General features: G+C 34.8%; 1 protein-coding gene across 1 annotated transcript in view; it reads left to right on the forward strand.

Annotated features, from left to right (window-relative positions):
- The first annotated feature begins 8,685 nt into the window (after window positions 1–8,685).
- Window positions 8,686–20,694, forward strand: part of LOC128236227 (neurogenic locus notch homolog protein 1-like) — a 29,112-nt gene continuing 17,103 nt past the window's right edge. The window contains exons 1-5 of the mRNA XM_052951108.1: window positions 8,686–8,794; window positions 9,841–9,938; window positions 10,761–10,817; window positions 10,989–11,058; window positions 11,470–11,604. Of these exons, the coding sequence (XP_052807068.1) occupies window positions 8,740–8,794; window positions 9,841–9,938; window positions 10,761–10,817; window positions 10,989–11,058; window positions 11,470–11,604 (415 nt within the window). The 5' untranslated portion in view covers window positions 8,686–8,739. The remainder of the gene's footprint in view (window positions 8,795–9,840; window positions 9,939–10,760; window positions 10,818–10,988; window positions 11,059–11,469; window positions 11,605–20,694) is intronic.

A 20,694-nucleotide genomic window follows, 5' to 3' on the forward strand; every position in this document is an offset into this window, starting at 1 on the left:
AACGTTTAGTCAATATAAATGCGCAACAAACAATGATGGTGACCCGGAAATGACGCACTTGTTTTTTTTTCAATACTCTGGTTACGAGACGCCGTTACAAATACAATCGAAATTTGCATTGATCAAAATCAGTATTATTTTGTTTCGATATTTGAGAGAAAGGCGTGTCACTTTAAGTGAGTCTAGAAAGTCTGGACTAATAGAGCTGTGTAGATGGGCGCAATAGCTAAGGATTGAGATTGATCCTGATGGATTATTGGAAGATCGGCCCGAAGTTACCAGTCAGAAGCTGATGCTGAGTGATATGTGCCTCATGTCTCCACAACGGCTGTCTGGGACTACGGATTTGTCTGTCGTACCAGTGCTGTCAATGTTTGACATTTATAATTTGATTACATTTAGTTACTTTGGCCACGTCTCCCTAAGGGTCTATCACCAGCTTGAGGATATTCAATGTTCCAAGATTGCTATACACGAGATATTGAGACGGTGCCATATCCAAATAGTGGTAAGACATACGTGGGAACGATTGCTTGAAGTCAACTGTATGTATAAAAAGTGTTTTCATCCTTGAAATGCCTAGAAACGTTCAAATATCTGTGTTGAAGATGAAAACAATAATTTGGCATTGAGATGTTCACATGCTTATTTTGACCAAGTACTAGGACAAATTGGATTTTCTGGCCTCGCCAAATGTGTGTCACTTGGGAACCCCCCAAAAGGCATTTGTTCTTTTACTGTTGACATTTAGGAATTATTCTAGTTGTTTAAATGAACATCGATGCATACTTTCCACTTCTGAAAAACATATGCTGTACAAATTGAAAGACAAATGCATTGCCTGCTTTTATCTCATATAGACAACATTACATTTTTAATATTACTGTTAGTTTGATAATACTTATTAATATGGTTATATTGCTTTGAGTCTAGAACATATGTATCTTGTGAAACCATTTTTTATCTTTAACATATACGGTGTACAAATGACATACCTTGTAATACCATATTATTTTATTATAATTTGTACAAGCAACTTTATTGCTTTCCTGATATTTATACAGGAAAACCATCAAAGGCAATATATTTACAATTTAATTATAATCCAAGGAAAACAACTACAAGTTCAAAAGCTTACCAGCTAATTATTACATGGTTTCACACTGACATGGTTATTGTAAAAAAATGTTCTAAATTTTACTTAAAATTGGAGCAAAAGTAAAACATCCATATTTGTATTAGTAGGTTCTGGCGAAAGAACTTGCATATTCTTTCTCTACTCATATAACCATATGAAATTATTCTTGCATCTTAAAGAATCCCCAAGCACCTAGAAATCGCATTATGGTAAAATGGGTGCCTTAAGACAATATTGAGTATTAATTTAATGGTCAGAATTTGTCATTTACATGTTAAATGATAAAACTCTTACCTTAAGTTTTTTTGTTGAATTGATAAGTTAACTGTTAGTTAGTTTTTATCAATATTGCCACTAAACCGGGTTTATGTTTAAACTTTTTGCTACTGAGCTTGTTTCTGTAGCTTTTTGCATAAATATTGTATATGGAAAATTTTGATAAATCATTGTATCTGTACGTTAGCTTAAAAAATGTTATCCAGCTCTGCCAACAATACTATAATGTTTGTTGGTTTAAAGTGTTATTGAAAAACTAATTCATATTGAAACATATGTCGCTCCCTACATGAGCTTTCGTACCAGATTTGATTTATAAATACCCTTAAACATAGTTCAATGTTTGCATCTGTTGTATTGCTTATTTCATCTGTATTCTGATATGACAAAAAGCAAGTTAATAAATGAGGGAGAAAATGATCCAGTTGAGTTGTTTTATGTAGTTTTTAATGCTTGAGTGTTATTTTAAATTCATGTTCAAGAAAATCACCAAAATGTATTACCATATATAAGTATTGTACAATCACATTGATTTCATAGTTTCAGTTTGGGGTTTGGTTTAAAACAAAAGTATACATTATTATAACATGTGTAAATAGATTAATATTGTTTCGTAGACATGATGCATGCACAAGTATTCACTTTCGAAACAAAAAGTAAAATGTACATTCTTATGACAGAATATATTTCAAAGATTTAGTTTAGTTTAAACTTATTTAATTTTACAACGATTGTGAAACAAGCTATTGTAACTTATATTTATCACTCTCGTTGGCACGATGTTGCGCAAGCGTGTGGTCTTGTGTTGTGGGGAAATCGGAGTAGCCGGAGAAAACCCACTCGTCCGGCTTGGTGACCACTAACCAAATTCACATGCGCCAAGGCCGGGAATCGAACCCGGGTCGCCTTGGTGAGAAGCGATAGCGCTAACCACTGTGCTAACCGGACAACCTAGTGGATTTAAATCCATGACATAAGTACACATGCATGTAAATATGCCTAAGTTTATTACAGAATTAAAATGCACTTTCATAAACTTTTTTTGGCAGCAGAGTATTTTGCATATACTTTAGGCGAGGCATGACGGTAAGTTGCTAACAACTGCAACACTTGTTGTAGTTTGCCTCAATAGATATCGAAACTTCTATGAAAACCATTATAATTATGCCGGACATAAGGTTTCCATTCTTCGGATAGCTCTTTCAACATGAATTTTGGGGCAATATATCTTCAACGTTTTATTGCTTTACTGCTGCGGCATTTGCCATGTGTAAATAAAATATTACGCTCAGCAGTCTTTGGAAGTAACAAGTTCCTTATATTGATACCACGATCAGCTATTATATCCTCACCCTTTTCAATATTGTCTAAAAATCCGGAAAACCTGTACAATTTTGGCATCACTTATATAACCTTGGTAACCTTAGATATCTAGCAAATGACTGGGGTATATTTACTTTGACAAGTTCTGTGCTAAGGCTATATAATCAAAGTATTTAAACGCGGGTGTAACAAATTGGTCCAAGAGATAAAAATTATACTGACCTGTCTACTAGATACACCATGCAGGTATGACAAGTGTTTATTTCCAAATCCCACTCGAATTGTAACTAAACAGCGTAACATTTTTACAAATAATGATTGTGATGTTGTTGTTCATTCCCTCGTGATTGGTTGGAACGTAAAGTGTTCTTGTATTTTCCATACCAAAACTTAGTATTTTGAGCTGCAAGCAATATCCAGTCAATATGCTACTCAGGACGTGCAACGTTTGGGAAACCAGTATTATATTGAAAACATGTAGCAATATGTTTTTGAATATGGTAAATAAAGTCAACCGATGTGTTATCTGATGTTTGTGTTGCAAAGTAGGTTGTGATACTTATACTCTCTGTTTTAACATCTAGGTTATTATCACACTGAAATATATCCTGAAACACCGGTAGGTTAAGTTGCATGGAAAGTTATCCTCAAGTGTTCTGTTATCAGTGGTAAATATATCACGGTTGGTATATCTTAATTTAGACTTTTTCGACTGCTGTTGAGATGTTTTCATCTCTGAAGGGTGTTTGCGACTTGGGGTGGCAATGCGTGATGAAGTGTGGGTGGGGCAGGTAATGGATCTATAGCTCCCTCAAGGCAGGGCTAAAATAAATAAATTCATGGTTTATCAGCTACTAACCTATTTCAATTCTTACTTAAATGCATTTACAAAAAAAATACGGCACTGTGATAGTCTTATTCGAGGTAATACTAATAAAAGTAATACCAAGAAACCACTGTCACACACACACACACACACACACACGCACACGCACAAACACACATATATATCATTGTCAATAATATAGGCATACTTCAGATACGAATTCTTACGAATTCTTCGTTTAACCAATATTTACTCTTACTAGTATGATACTTTATAAACATACAAAAAAACCTTCGAGCATACGAAATGATGTTATCCAATTGTGTCAACCAATAGATCCTGTATGGCCTGCCACAATTCGTGATCAACAGTTTACGACGATCGTGGCTCTTTGTTGGTTTAGGACAAGGTCTTAAAAGAACGTCTTTCATGTGTGGCTTTTATACCGACTGTCACTTTTACAAGTTCCCCAACTGCAGTGATTAGTATGATTAGTAACGCAACCATTTATTGTTTATTTAATATTTTATTACAATTGTGTTGATGACAACAGCGTTTAAATTTGGCGGTATCGATTGACTTCGTTTGTACCGGTGTCACGTGACGTAAATATTGGAAAAAACAAGCAGATTTCTGGGCTTGAAGAATTCAACCTCCGAAAATTTGGGAGGGTGGGGGGTCAGTCTGAATTTTAACGATTCAAAAGCCTTTTTTTGATGATGTTCAAAACAAGCGCACAATTTACTAATAATGAAGTTTGGTTACGTTGACTACCTACAATATATACATCAAATAGATAGACTTGGTGCCAATATTTTCTTCTTTTAATTTCTCTGTTTCTAGACTATATGTCTTCTACCGAATCGATCAAGCCATGCCATCCCGATTGCGCACATCAACAGAAAACTGTGCTAGGAAATCCCTTATACATACGCGTAAATTGGATACTCCAAAATCTTTTGATCGAATAATGTGCGATGTCACACCAATGCTGTAACCCATTGGCAGTCGACACATTAAACGAACCAAGCCTGTTTGGGGTCTGGAAGGCGGTCGCATGCGCTGATCTCCAGGCAACAAAATTCGAAATGTACCGATATAGGGACCCTAGCCTACCTTAAAGCTGCTCTCAATTATTGATTTGTTAAGTAATTATTTTGGCATTATTTTAAAAGCATTTACAAAATCGAAGCGTATACACAATATAAAGGCACATTACTCTGCTATCAGTTGATTATTGCCAAAAATATTCATGCTGCCTGACCTTAAATCCTGATTAATCGCCCATGATCTGAAAGTGTCGCACTCCGCCATTTTGATGAAAACATGTCGAAATCCAGACCAAAGATATGACGGTTTCGCCGGTTTATCTACTAGGCATTAGTATGTTTTTCGGATTGATTACACGGAAGCAATTATTTGGAAGGTAATGTATTCATTTATTCATGCTGTCATCCTTTATTTAAGTTTTCATTGGATGTTTATAATCACTAACCTTTTGACAGTTTGTCCCGGAAGTATTTTTTCGCAACAACAGACGGTTTACTAAAAGCAACAAATATTATGGCGGAAAGTTTGAAAAACACTTGAACAATTTATGAAAATAAGTAAAGCAAGCACCATCCCTACGAATTAAGTCAAGATTTGTTATTCCGCGAAGAGTTATTAGAAGTTGATAGACTTTATTTCCATGATATTTTGTGTCGAGAGGTTTCTGGTGCAAGTGAGTTAGTATTTAGTCAGTCTGATTCAGAAAATGATTCCAGCCATGAAAGTAATTCTGTTAATGATGAATCAGATGATGATGTATGTAATACAGAGACTGTTCAATGTGAAAGCCTATGATTTAGAACCTTCTGCAGAGGATTTAAGACAGAGAAAGCAAAATTATGATTTCTTTGCTCAGACCTGCAAGTGTAAAAATCTTTACGGCAAACCATTTCAGCTGGTATGCAGACAGATGAACTTGATCTTGTTATTAAACCAGCCATGTTGTGCCACAGAAAAGATGGCCAACAAACAGACAGTAGTAAACATAAACGACAGGTGAGGGTTAGGCCCAGTCAGAAGTTTTACATTATGGGAGTTTAGGTTTGCCGTGAAGTATTCTGTTTCGCTTACGACATCGGAAAGGAGAAACCAAAAAGATTTGGTCGCTCTATTGACAATGACGGATTGATTTCTAGGACTCATTGTAATACCTAGATACTACCTCAAAGTGCAATCACATTCGAGGAAAGAGAAAGCATTAGAAAGTTCTTCATCTGCTATGCATCTGACAGTGCAATTCCCCTCCCCGGAAGGCTTCCAAACCACCGCAAAAGTTAAGTGTTGTTGCCATCTGATAAGTCACAAGCAGACATTCATGTTGAATATGAAACAGTAGAAGGTGCTAGAAGTATTAGTCTTAGTACTTTTACCAGAGTATGGCGTGAGTTGTGCACACATATAGTATTAGCTAAACCCAAAACAGACTTATGTTTTAGATGCCAAACTTGTTCTTGCAAGACTTCACAAAGTGGTGCCCTTTCTAAAGATGATAAAACGACACTACTTGATGAATATGAAAGTCATGTTGAAAGTGCTAGACATCAGAGGAAGCAATACAGAATGCAGTGTGTTGACTCTAAAGTTACATGAAGTGAAAACATAACAATTGAAGGTGAGCTTTGGTTAATAAATTTCTATGCGCTTTAGTTTTAGCTGTCTTATGTCATGCTTCGAGATTTTCTAGTCTTAAAATTAAAATATAATATGTTGTAAGTTTTTGAATTATAACAGGCTGGATATTGTGTTGTCATATTTTAGAATGTCAGTCTGCATCAATGAAAGTGACTTACATTTTAGCTAAGCTTTTTTGATGCCTGTGATGCTTTAAACACATGTTAACTTTGAGAGTATAAATATTCAAAACTTCGTTATAATTCTGAAACGGAATGACAAGAAACCCAACAGATCATTTTATTTTACTGATATTTCCCCTTCTATGTTATAAATTTAAAATGTAAAAACTATTAATTTTAGGTTCAGAGTCATGTTTCTTAGATGCAATCGTCCACTGCAGCTGGGACTCTATGCAGCAGGTTCAAATTCCGCACCATAGCCAACAGGTTAGTTACTTTTTTATATCAAGTACAAGCAAATAATCAATGAAGTAGTTATCAACTTATTTCAAGAGATAAAAATTTGTTGAAAGAACTTAATGTGCAGAAATATGCATGATGAACCATACATGTGAGCGCCTAAGGGTTACTGCAGTAAATGTACTTAAATTGCTTCATAGTGTAGTAATTGAATGTAAAATTCATATGTTTGAATTCTTTTTACATGATTCAGAAACTGAATCCTTTACTATTTAGAAAAAATGCTGATTCTTATTACCAGACACTGTTGTCAAATTTATTGCAAGCTTTTATCTACTGCAGGTTGGACCCATGTATTTCAAAACTGCAAAGAGTTGTGAGGTATTTGGAGTTTGCTGTGAAAGATCTGGTAAGTTAATTTATTGATGACCCACTACTTATATATGTCTGAATTCACTTTCTTACTGTATTAAATTGCAGTATGTTCAATGTAATAATATGACCTGATGTCAAATGTTAATAATTGAGAATTGATGGAGCACTTAGCAATTAATGTTTTACTTCATTCCAACTAACTGATTTAGAATGTTACCTTTCCATTGGTCGTATCATATGTAACTCTAAACCTGCAATGTGCATTTGAACATTTATCTGGAACATATTAGTTATGAGAAGCATTTTAAATGTTTTGTGTAATGATGTTGAATACTGGTGGTGTTAATTTTTGCTACTGTTGCTGATGATGGTGATGATGATATTAAAAAAAAAGTAATAAGAAGGTTAACTGTTTTTCAGAGAAACATGTGTTTTACCTTTTTTAGGGTGTCGCCCCATGCAAAGGAGCAAACACACTCCACCATAACCTTGAAAACTACGGCCTGGGTGAAGAATATGCTCAGTTCCACTTTGACAATTGCCAAGGACAGACCAAAAATAATGCTGTTCTTGGTTATGCTTTGTGGAGAACATTGACAGGTGAGAGTTGTTGTGTTAAAGTGAAAAAATAAAATATGATTATGTGAAATATATTATGGTATTGCTTTATTAATAAACTCATAAGGTTTTCTGAGTAGCACTGTAGATGAGTGAAATAGATGTATAGTTTTAACTATTTTAGACATATGATCTGCCATTTCATTCCCCAAACAGAGCAACAAATCTTACTAAAGATGGATTGAGTTTTATATATAAATATTTTTTCGGACAGCTTTGTTTCGATTATTGAAAGCAATTTTTGAGTACGAGTTTGCGATATTACAAAGTATCAATGATGTAAACCTGATGTGTAATATATATGGGTGCTAGTTCATCATTTAAAGGTCTATTGAACAATTGTTATATCAACTAAAAGATTAAAAAAAAACAATAAAAAAACTGAAGGAGAATGTTTATTTCCCGCCGGCAGTTCAAACTTATACAAAAACCTTCTAAACTATGTTTAACTCAAATCGGCCAGCACCCTACCAAGTTTGCCCGGCTAACAATCGCTCTCGGACTCATCAAGTCCTGCGAGCCTTCCACCCTCAAGCCATTATGTATATCCTAGGGTATTTAACGCATTATGGCGAGCAGTTATCATGACCGTCTTATGGGCAAACTATATAAGTTGATGCAAATAATATATATATTTTAATTGAAATGCATTATCATTTTAAACTCATTTAACATCGACTGATAAAAACCAACAACAAAAACCATTTGATTAAGATACAGAAAAAAACATATTAAACGTTATAAAAAAATGTTATTTTTTAATTTGAAAAGAATTCCCCAGTTGAAAAAATGCCAGAATATTTCTAATATATCTTTGTAATTGAACGTTAAGCATATGCTGATCTTTTTTACATCAACCTATGGTGTGCGCATTTAATAATAATGTACATGTAGTTTGGAACTACAGAACTATACAACCTCATACGTGGTATTTCTACTTTTTTCAGCTCATAGATGACACCAAAGATAACCAACAGAACGAAAATGAAATGTCAAAATATTTTGAGATAACATTCTGTCATGATAAACGTAAGTGTGTTATAGACATGTGTCTTATCGTCTTGTAAAGTTTCCGTTTAGTTTGCTGTACAAATGCAGACATGAATCACATACTGGCTGATTTATGTGTTCCTTACTTGATTCTACATTTGGCAGGTAGGTTAGTTTTGTGTGTATACAATTATGGCGTTAAATATTGTTTAAATGTTTTGAAAAATGCTCCATTTTGTCAGTACAGTACTGGGTTACAAACACAAATATGTTCACATACTGTGCTAAATATTCAATGCCATGCCAAATTGATTATCTGTAATGCGTCATTTGGGTTGAAAATTGCAAAAACAAAGTATTAACCAAGATGATATAATTACACAAAATAATGTTGTTATAAAAGAATGTTCAAAATAATATAAATATCTAGTTTTTGTACTTTGTAAAATTGCAAGTGTAAATACATCGTATGTATACCACGTGATAAATCACGTCATGTATGCTACGTCGGAAGTCAACATTTTGCTCGAAATGAAGACTTAAATCAAAGATAACTTTTCTTTTACTAGACCATTTTAGATAAAACAAAGGGCAGACTGTGGCGCTTTGAGTGCAATGCCTTCGGTCTTTTACAACAGTTTGATTGAGAGGTTAGTTTCATCAAACACTTTGATGAATAAATAGTGAAGTTATATTTGTTTAATTCTTCATTCGAAGCAAAGTATTGGGATAACCGCCTTGTAACGGTCAGTAAAACAAGAGTACACTGGAACCCGAGTCTACCGGGAGCTTGGAACGGTCAGTAAAACAAGAGTACACTGGAACCCGAGTCTACCGGGAGCTTGGAACAGTCAGTAAAACAAGAGTACATTGGAACCCGAGTCTACCGGGAGCTTGGAACAGTCAGTAAAACAAGAGTACATTGGAACCCGAGTCTACCGGGAGCTTGGAACGGTCAGTAAAACAAGAGTACATTGGAACCCGAGTCTACCGGGAGCTTGGAACGGTCAGTAAAACAAGAGTACACTGGAACCCGAGTCTACCGGGAGCTTGGAACGGTCAGTGAAACACGAGTACACTGGAACCCGAGACTACCGGGAGCTTGGAACGGTCAATAAAACACGAGTTCACTGGAACCCGAGTCTACCGGGGGCTGAAACTATTGTGCATGGCCATAACATCACAGTTCCATGTTGTTTTTTAACTTACAGCATCCGCAGTCGCCATTTCTGGTCCTCTTTGCTTCTCATGTAGAGATTATCCAGAAATAGACTCGTGTCAAAATGTCAAGCAATGTGACCTTGACAATGTAAGTATAGCATCATGTAGTTCCTTTCAATATAGTATAGTGTTGTTCTTTCTTTGCAATTAAAAGCCTTTTAGGTCAAATAAGACTAGATATGGAAATGAAATGTGTAACCAACAACACAAATATGCTTCGTGCAACTGATGAGAATCGAACCGTCGACCCCTCGCTCTGCAGCTCGCTCCATTGTCGCTATATTCAATACCTTGTAACACACTTATCTTCCATTTTCGTAAATCGTCATAAAATTTTGGAGATTAAGGTGAATTTGCTTGACATTGAGACTCATCGTACCAAGTGAGTCTTTTACGTTGACAAAACCACACAAATTTGCTGCATACATTTGGTTGGGATCGAAATCACGACCCTTCGCCCTACATACGGACACGTGTGTGCTATATGGGCTAGCGAAATAATAGGACAAAGTTCTGGTTTTTGCCTAGGTAACGGACTCGATAGTTATTCGAATTGGCTAGCATCTGTTTTAACAATCGAGCAAAAATAAAAAGCTAGCTCCATAGCAAGACAGTATAAATGCCGCTATGTATCCTATACATTATAACATAAGCACAGCATGTTACAGATACTAGTTAATTTTTGTATGCGACAATTGACATTCAAAGAATTCTGGCAACATTAAACTGGTGGTAACTTTGGCAGTTCAAGGAATGGTGTTCATGTTTTGTGGCATATAAAACTATGTTCGGCCGACGAAGTGATAACACATACTATATGGATTCATTTATTTATGCTTTCTTTTTGATTCGCGTTGATGTTTAAATTCATAATAATTTTATCATATATGGGTTTGCTTCTATATTGCAGGTGTGCTACATTAGGAAAAATCAAGGGGTCTATGATAGTGGATGTATGAACGAGCGGGTATGTTTAGAGTCGAAAACTGACTAAAATTAATTTTGCTTTCCATACATTTTGTTCTTGTTTACCATATTTTACATCATCTGGCTTTATATTCTGTTTCAAGAAAGAAGTTTCAAAAAAATTTGTGGTATTTACTTGTGTTTCTTTACTTCTAACTGTGTACTTTTCCAGCAATGTCAGGCTGTAGTCAAGGTCAGTCAATTGATTTTTGGACGAAAAAGAGGCTTATCTGTAGGGACAGGTGGGATATATTTTGAATTTAGATAAGAAAAATGACTTTCATATAGATTATAAATTATAATGATTAAGCTCGTATGTTATGACAGATATAAGCTGATATATTGAAAAGAGACATTTCTTAAGAGACCAATCGAACATGCCGCTGGTAGAGTACTCTCGCTTTGTAATACATGTTATATATTTGGGTAATACATTTTATATAAGTAAAAGAGGCACGGGTCGATTAATCTAAATAATGTGTAAAATAAGAATAAAGTTCGTAAAAGAATGAGGAAAAATAAAACGGCCGATATACATACTACCATAATTCTGTAAATAAACCAAAACAAATTGTCTCGTTGCTGAATTTCGTTCTGCTCTGCCGGCTCCGAACTTTTTTCAGTAACATGCAATAAACCTGTTTGTCTTGTAGAAACTGAATGTTACATAAAGTGTTGCAATGGAGACCTCTGTAACAGTGGACCGTGTCCTAATATGACGACTGCTATCCACACCACTACGACAACAACAAGAGGTGCATATATCCCCACTACGACAACAAGAAGAGGTGCATATATCCTATCGTATTAGCCATGGTTCGCTTTACTCAAAATAACTGTAGATAATGAGCAGAAAACACCTATTACAATTTATCCAGGAGCAATCCCAAGTGTCATAAGAATACAATGGAAATTAAATGACCCGGTTGCCTTAAACAATGTATGGGCTTGTGTAAATGCACTGTAATAACACTTAATAAAACGTATATTCGGTCCCGATTAGATTATCATTCTTATGATCAATTAATAGACTTGATAGCAATGGCGTATCCTGCTTAACTGCTATTATGTTTTATGTGAAAAAATACTGTAGCAAAGTTTATGAGAATTCTGAAATAATCTATTTTGGTATATCTATAATTCTTTAGATTTAGTTAATGATTTTGAAAATAGACGGTATAAGGGTCTCAGTGTTAAATACTTATGACTTTTTAACGCTCTATAAATCTATTCCACAATCTTTAGTTACAAACAAATTGACTCCTCTTATCGAAAAAACATTTGCGAGAGAGAAAATTACTTACATGGCAGTTAATGTTAAAAATGTTTTTTTTACTAATGATCGCTCAGATAAATATATCTATTGGACATGCACAGATGTCATTGAAGTTTTAAATTTTGTACTCAATAATTATTTTCTGAAATTCGGTAAATGTTTATATAAACATATAATTGGAATACCAATGGGTGCCAATTATGCACCTTTACTTGCAGACCTCTTTTTATACTGCTATGAAAATGAATATATGTTGATATTATCTAAGTCTGGAGATCTGGCTCTTGTTGATAAATTCTATAGCACTTTTAGATATATTGATGATATTCTAAGTTTAGATAATCCTGTGTTTACAGATAATATTCAATCGCTTTACCCTTCACAATTGCAACTTAATAAATCGAATACATCCGTTTTAAAAGCATCCTATTTAGATCTGCAACTCGAAGTAAAGGAAGATATATTGAGTATCAATTTTTATGATAAACGTGATGATTTTAATTTATACATAATTGATTACCCTTCTTTAGATGGAGATGTTCCTAGTTCACCAACATGAACATGGTGTTTTTATTATCCCCCGCCTTTTCAATAGTAATGTTAGGCGCGATTCCGTGTGTGCGTGTGTGCGTGCGTGCGTGTGTGCGAGCGTGTGTGCGTCCGTCCGTCCCACATTCATTTCTTTGCATCTCCTCTTAAATTTCTCATGCGATTTCTACCAAACTTTCACAGATTGATGATCATAAAGTGAAGCAGCGCATATTGTCGGGCTTTCCTGATTCAACCATTTTTGAAAGAGTTATTGCCCTTTGCTTAAATTACATTTAAAATTGGTTTCTTCGCAACTCCTCTTACGTTTTTCATGTGATTTCTACCAAACTTTTACAGATTAATTATCATAAAGTGAAGCAGCGCATATTGTCTGGCTTTTCAAATTCGACAATTTTTGAAAGTGTTATTGCCCTTTGCTTATTTTACATTTTAAATTGGTTTCTTTGCAACTGCTCTTACGTTTTTCATGCGATTTCTACCAAACTTTCACAGATTGATAATCATAAAGTGAAGCAGCGCATATTGTCGGGCTTTCTTGATTTGACCATTTTTGAAAGAGTTATTGCCCTTTGCTTATTTTACATCTTAAATTGGTTTCTTCGCAACTGCTCTAACGTTTTTCATGCGATTTCTACCAAACTTTCACAGATTGATGATCATAAAGTGAAGCAGCGCATATTGTCGGGCTTTCCCGATTTGACCATTTTTGAAAGAGTGATTGCCCTTTGCTTATTTTACATTTAAAATTGGTTTCTTCGCAACTGCTCTAACGTTTTTAATGCGATTTCTACCAAACTTTCACAGACTGATGATCATAAAGTGAAGCAGCGCATATTGTCGGGCTTTCCCGATTCGACAATTTTTGAAAGTGTTATTGCCCTTTGCTTATTTTACATTTTAAATTGGTTTCTTTGCAACTGCTCTTACGTTTTTCATGCGATTTCTACCAAACTTTCACAGATTGATGATCATAAAGTGAAGCAGCGCATATTGTCGGGCTTTCTTGATTTGACCATTTTTGAAAGAGTTATTACCCTTTGCTTATTTTACATCTTAAATTGGTTTCTTCGCAACTGCTCTAACGTTTTTCATGCGATTTCTACCAAACTTTCACAGATTGATGATCATAAAGTGAAGCAGCGCATATTGTCGGGCTTTCCCGATTTGACCATTTTTGAAAGAGTGATTGCCCTTTGCTTATTTTACATTTAAAATTGGTTTCTTCGCAACTGCTCTAACGTTTTTAATGCGATTTCTACCAGACTTTCACAGACTGATGATCATAAAGTGAAGCAGCGCATATTGTCGGGCTTTCCCGATTCGACCATTTTTAAAAGAGTTATTGCCCTTTGCTTATTTTACATTTAAAATTGGTTTCTTTGCAACTGCTCTTACGTTTTTCATGCGATTTCTACCAAACTTTCACAGATTGATGATCATAAAGTGAAGCAGCGCATATTGTCGGGCTTTCTTGATTTGACCATTTTTGAAAGAGTTATTACCCTTTGCTTATTTTACATCTTAAATTGGTTTCTTCGCAACTGCTCTAACGTTTTTCATGCGATTTCTACCAAACTTTCACCGATTGATGATCATAAAGTGAAGCAGCGCATATTGTCAGGCTTTCCCGATTTGACCATTTTTGAAAGAGTGATTGCCCTTTGCTTATTTTACATTTAAAATTGGTTTCTTCGCAACTGCTCTAACGTTTTTCATGCGATTTCTACCAAACTTTCACAGACTGATGATCATAAAGTGAAGCAGCGCATATTGTCGGGCTTTCCCGATTCGACCATTTTTAAAAGAGTTATTGCCCTTTGCTTATTTTACATTTAAAATTGGTTTCTTTGCAACTGCTCTTACGTTTTTCATGCGATTTCTACCAAACTTTCACAGATTGATGATCATAAAGTGAAGCAGCGCATATTGTCGGGCTTTCTTGATTTGACCATTTTTGAAAGAGTTATTGCCCTATCTTTATTTTACATTTAAAATTGGTTTCTTCGCAACTCCTCTTACGTTTATGACTATATAGTGACGCAGCGCATATTGTCAGGCCTTTGCAATTTGACCTTTTTTGAAAGAGTTATTGCCCTTCCTTAATTTTACGCATTTCTTATGTTCCTGAGAAACTATCCTTACCATTGATTGGCTTTCGTTACAAAAAATGCCCCCCATGAGGCGGGGGATATAGCTGTCTGTGACCGCTCTTGTTGCACAGTTGATAAGATTTGCTAGAATATGTACAGATGTAAATAATTGCAGCTCTTGCAGTAAACTTATGACGGAAAAACTGTTAAAACAGAGTTTTAGATATTATAAATTAAGGAAAACTTTCTCAAAATTTGTTAATGGTCATTATAATCTCATATCAAAGTACAATATAAGTCTTAAATCGCTGATTGGTAATTGTATTGCTCATCCCGATTTTTATGGTGATGTTATAAATAAAATTCGTAAAATTAAAATGTTTTAAGCAGGTAGTTGGGCAGATGAATAACTTGGATTTTATTTAAACCATGGATATAAAGGCAATATTTTGAAGAGCACTTGCCTTCTAGTTTTTGAAGATGAATTCCTGAAACAAAATATAGGATTGAATATAGCATCCTTACACATCTAAGCTTTCAGTGCTTTGATTTTATGAAGAATTTGCTAATTCATTTTATCTTTTAAACCTTTTTTGGCGAAAACGTTTTTTGCTAACTCGGAGTGTTTTGGCATGTGACTTCATTTTCTTCAAATATTTTACATTTTCAAATCATTTGGAAGGAAAGATTTGCTAATACATGTCGCTTTTATTTTAAATCAAAGCGCTGAAAGCGCTGAGGAACGGTGGCCCCGAGAGAGTAAGCAATTTATTTCAATGATGACAGGAACTTCAGAAACAAATTGATAGAAACACACAGGGAAGTTGAGAGGTGGGGTTTATATGTTTTACAACAGCGTACGAGTTGACAGGCTTCAATTGTATTAGGTGTGATATATACATATAGAACATATATACAGTCAGTGTAAGATAAAAGTAATGTATGTAGAATATGTTTTAACATTTTGGGGTTGGGACGATTGTTATTTCGAAGTAGTTGAAAGGGAAATACAGATACACGAGTTGATATGAGATGTATGTCATTGCATATTTTCATGCAGTAAGTATGCATAATATGGTCATTTTTTAAAACTCATCCAGGCATGTATGCTTAAAGATGTTAATATAGTTCCCAAGGAATAAGTGTCACAATGGAAATGAACATCATGTTAATGTTGAACAAGAACTGTCACAGAGACAGCGGGCTCGACTATTCCGCCGCTTTTCAGTGTAAGGATTGAAAAGTTTTGGCCAAACATGCATGGATCACTCTTAGATAAGATTTCAATGCAATTCATTGGTGAGATATTAACATAAATGTGGTTACATGGAAAATTTCAACCAGAATGCTTTAGTCTAATAATAAAGGGCAATTATTTGCAAAATACAGTTATATATCTTGGTTATTCAATTACACTGAGTGGTTGAACACCATTCTATAAAGTCTCAATGCAATACATCGAGTAGTTGCTGAGAAATTTACCTATGTGTGCTTACACGCAAAACCTTAACCAGAATTTCCTGTATGAAACTAGAGCTATCTTACAAGGGTAGGTTTGATGGTTGAGTACAATTGTATGAGTCTGATTGCAAGACATCAAGTAGTTGCTTTGATATTTATGTAATGTGTGCTTGCACACAAAACCTTAACCAGAATATCTAAGTCGAATAATAAAGGCCTATTATTTGGATTAAATGCAAAGTCGAGTTATCTTACTTGGTTAATTAATTAGGTTGGATGGTCGAGTACCATTGTATCAAGTCTCAATGCAATACCTCAAGTAATTGCTGAGATATTAACCTATGTGTGCTTGCACGCAAAGCATTAACCAGTATTCTAAGTCAAATAATAAAGCCCTATTATTTGGATTAAATGCAAAGTAGAGTTATCTAACTTGGTTAATTAAGTAGGTTGGATGGTTGAGTACATTGTATCAAATCTCAATGCAATACCTCAAGTAGTAACTTAGATATTCACCTATGCGTGCTTGCACGCAAAACCCTAACCAAAAGTTTTAAGTCGAATAATAAAGGCCTATTATTTGCATTAAATGCAAAGTAGAGTTATCATACCTGGTTAATTAAGTAGGTTGGATGGTTGAGTACATTGTATCAAATCTCAATGCAATACCTCAAGTAGTAACTTAGATATTCACCTATGCGTGCTTGCACGCAAAACCCTAACCAAAAGTTTTAAGTCGAATAATAAAGGCCTATTATTTGCATTAAATGCAAAGTAGAGTTATCATACCTGGTTAATTAAGTAGGTTGGATGGTTGAGTACCATTGTATCAAGTCTCAATGCAATACCTCAAGTAGTAACTGAGATATTAACCAATGAGTGCTTGCACGCAAAACCTTAACCAAGGTGTGACGCCGATGCCGACGCTTGGGTGAGTAGTATAGCTCTCGATATTCTAAGAATAGTCATACTAAAAATTGATATGAAAATACCATCTGTATGCAGACAGAACATGGAAACAAACAACATAGCAAATAAAAAGTGTTTTGTACAAACGAGTAGTACAATGTTCTATTTACATATCAAAATCAACGTAAAGTAGTAATACATCCAGTAAATGTCTTTGTTGGAAATATGTATGTGAGCTAACTATGCATGTTTTGATGAGGTTGGCAATAAACACATGTGTAAATGCACATGAAAAATGTATGAACATATACACTGAAAGAAAATGTACAAATGTATGAATGAAACATTTATGGGTTATCAGTGTTTATGCACCATTTCCAATAAAAGTTTCAGTATAAAGCAACAACTGGTACAAAAAATGGTCATTGCAGCATTGCTATATTATGAAAGCTGGCACAGTGTAATTGCAAGCATGTTTTTTTGTGGAATACAAATGAGTAAGAGATGCTTATGAGTAAGAGCTAAGCATCGTTAATAAAGACTGTTTGTCATTATTCAGTAAAATATACATCAAAATTGGCTGATGAAATAAACAGAGCATCCGAAAAGTTTATGGTCAGTTTCTGGTACATCTCGTATTTAAAACAAGTGACAGTTTTTGTGCTCCTCCTCATCATGATTTCCAAGGCAACAGGGCAATGGTCCATTTAGAACGTCTGAATGTTCTTCGGATAGTGTCTTGAAGGCATGTTACATCACAGCTGAGTACATCAAAGCTGAGTAAATCAATACCATGGTGGCGTTGACTTCATGCAGGCTTCAGTTTTCTGAAAGTACATGTACCACATACATAGTCATTAATATTCATTGCATGATAGAATTAGCAAGTGACTACAACACAAACTTTATAGATTTGCGGAATTGATTCTGTTGTGATGACAATGTGAGATGTACCTTGACCTTTGGGAAGGGATGTGGGCATTGCTCATGATAAGTAGCTATTAAGGGCCGAATGTAATTTGGATTTTTTAAAGACCCCATGATTCCTGTACTTGACACATTCAGAGACAGGACATGAATTCATTGACTTTGCCTGTATATATATATATATATATATATATATATATATATATATATATATATATATATATATATATATATATATATAATATGCAATGCAATGTAAAGTAATGTATGAAGATAAATAGTAAATAAAACCTGACCTGTGGGTATCTGAATTACCTGCAACATGTCAACATTTAATGTTGATCAAAAATATACCAAACCCTAACAATACATATATGACAAAGTTAAAGAGCGGACACAGCCACCTTGACTAAATGCATAGGACACAAAGGCAATGATAGCCACTACATGCTCAATGAATGTTAATACATCAGAATTGCATAGGAGCTAACATAATTGCTTAGGACACATAGGAAATGAAAGCCACTACATGCTCAATGAGCGTTATGGTGACGGAATTGCATAGGAGGTAACGGAATTGCACCGGACACATAGGCAATGGTAGCCACTTCATGCTCATAGGGCGTTAATATGACGAAATTGCATAGTAGGTAACGGAATTGCGTATGACACATAGGCAAGGATAGCAACTACACGTTTAATGAGCATTAAGGTGACGGAATTGCATAGGTGGTAATAGAATTGCATACGACACGGTGTGAGACCACAGTTATTTTTACTTTATGTTTCATATATACACTAACCTGGCCTTCACTTTAAAACAGACCCAATTGAAAAACAAGTAACTGGCTGCAGTTAAACAATCCAAGACACAAACTTTAATCACAAGAAAACATAGGGTTGATCAATGCGTTGTCTCACAAAATTGAGTAGTAATACATGACCCTGACGTCAGGACAGAATAAGGCTACAAACAACCAATTTACATAGTTCCAAAGGCAATGATTTTTCCATTTTTTACACTGAATATTATCAGTTTTTGCAATACATTGTCCAGTTATGTTAAGCACTATGCAAAAAGGCCACCTTAACTATAACTGTGGTCTTGAGCCTATTTAGGCAACATTTTTTTCAGAAACAGACTTCAAAACTCCTGTATTCATCTTCAGGCTATATGCAACACATACTGAAAGTTTGGAAATCATATATTAAACAATAAATGAATGAGACAAGTATTAGCACCTGTGGTATTTTCATAAAAAGCAGAAACAGCCATTTCCCTCAAATGGTATAAAGCTGCAAACCTTTGAAGAACCAAGTAAAGTTTTCCTTGTAGCTTTCAATGGTGTCTATAGAACAGCACCACAAATGGTCTGCCTACTCTTTTAAGATTTTTGTTCTAAGCAAAATAAGGTTTTTGCACTTTTTTGCGCTTAGCGTTTTATATAAAAAAATGACATAGAGCCAAACTGAAATGCTTCAACTTGTCAAAATTTTGATTTTCTTATCCACTTATATACAAAGGTAACAGAAGATATTTAGTGATCATGTGTTATAGACAGTCTAAACACCAATATATGCCAAATTGTTTGCTTCCGGGACAAATGGTGCAACAACAGAAATGGCAAAAAAACACCAAAACTGAAAGTTTCAAGACAACTGCTAGTGTTTTCATGTACGAGGTGGCTACATGATGTAGAAATGCAGAGATAGCATTAATATGCCCATTTTTATTTTTTTTTTACTTTAGGCCACACCAAATTAATGTTTAGTTCCTCTGATTTTTGCCAAAAAGAATTGGAGCGAGCGAGCGAAAATAAATAAAATAAAATTATGTCAGTTTTCATAAAAACCGAATCGAGCGAAGAGCGAAAAATATATTTTTCCTTATATTCAATATAAATAAGAAAGATTGTTCAAAATAATTGCCCTTAAACCCATTTCAATGCCATCTTCAACTGAACCTCTAATGGACATAGGGAAAATGTCGGAATACATACTATTTATTCATCCGTGTTAGTACAAACATTATATGGATAAATCTAAGTTCTTATATAATTAAAACGTACTTTAATATGACGATCATTCATAATAATAAATCTACCTGAATCAGTTTAACATAATATGCAACTGTATTTAGACATAACTTGATTTTGGATTTGTAAAAAATGATCACTTACACAGGCATCATCAAAACATCAGACTCCATATAACATAGACTAAATTTTGTTTTTATTATCACAGGAAATGCAATGACATGTGCTTATTATTATTTTTATGCACCAGCCAATTGTATATGCCCCCCCCCCATAGTCCGGAATAGAGGGGACTTTGACTTCCGGTCTCTCAAAACCCGGGTAAATAACCCGACCTGCAGGGACACACTGCTGGTAAAATCCCTGCCAAATGGCCCCGCAACCCCGAATACCTATGTGAGGCCCATTCCCGACTATTTTCAATATGAAACCACATTCACTAGGCACTGCGGGGCCACCTGAAAGGTAAAACACAGCCCATTGCATCTGGTTACAATTGACGAGTGCATTACAATCTTGCTTTAAAGAGCAAACAAAATGTTGGAATAGATGCACAATACAGACCAAAGACTAATACAAGTCAGCAGTTCATTAGAAAATAATATTATTATCAAAGCCGCACCAAAA

The sequence above is a fragment of the Mya arenaria genome, chromosome 5 (genome assembly GCF_026914265.1).
Source record: "Mya arenaria isolate MELC-2E11 chromosome 5, ASM2691426v1".
NCBI classification, from domain to species: domain Eukaryota; kingdom Metazoa; phylum Mollusca; class Bivalvia; order Myida; family Myidae; genus Mya; species Mya arenaria.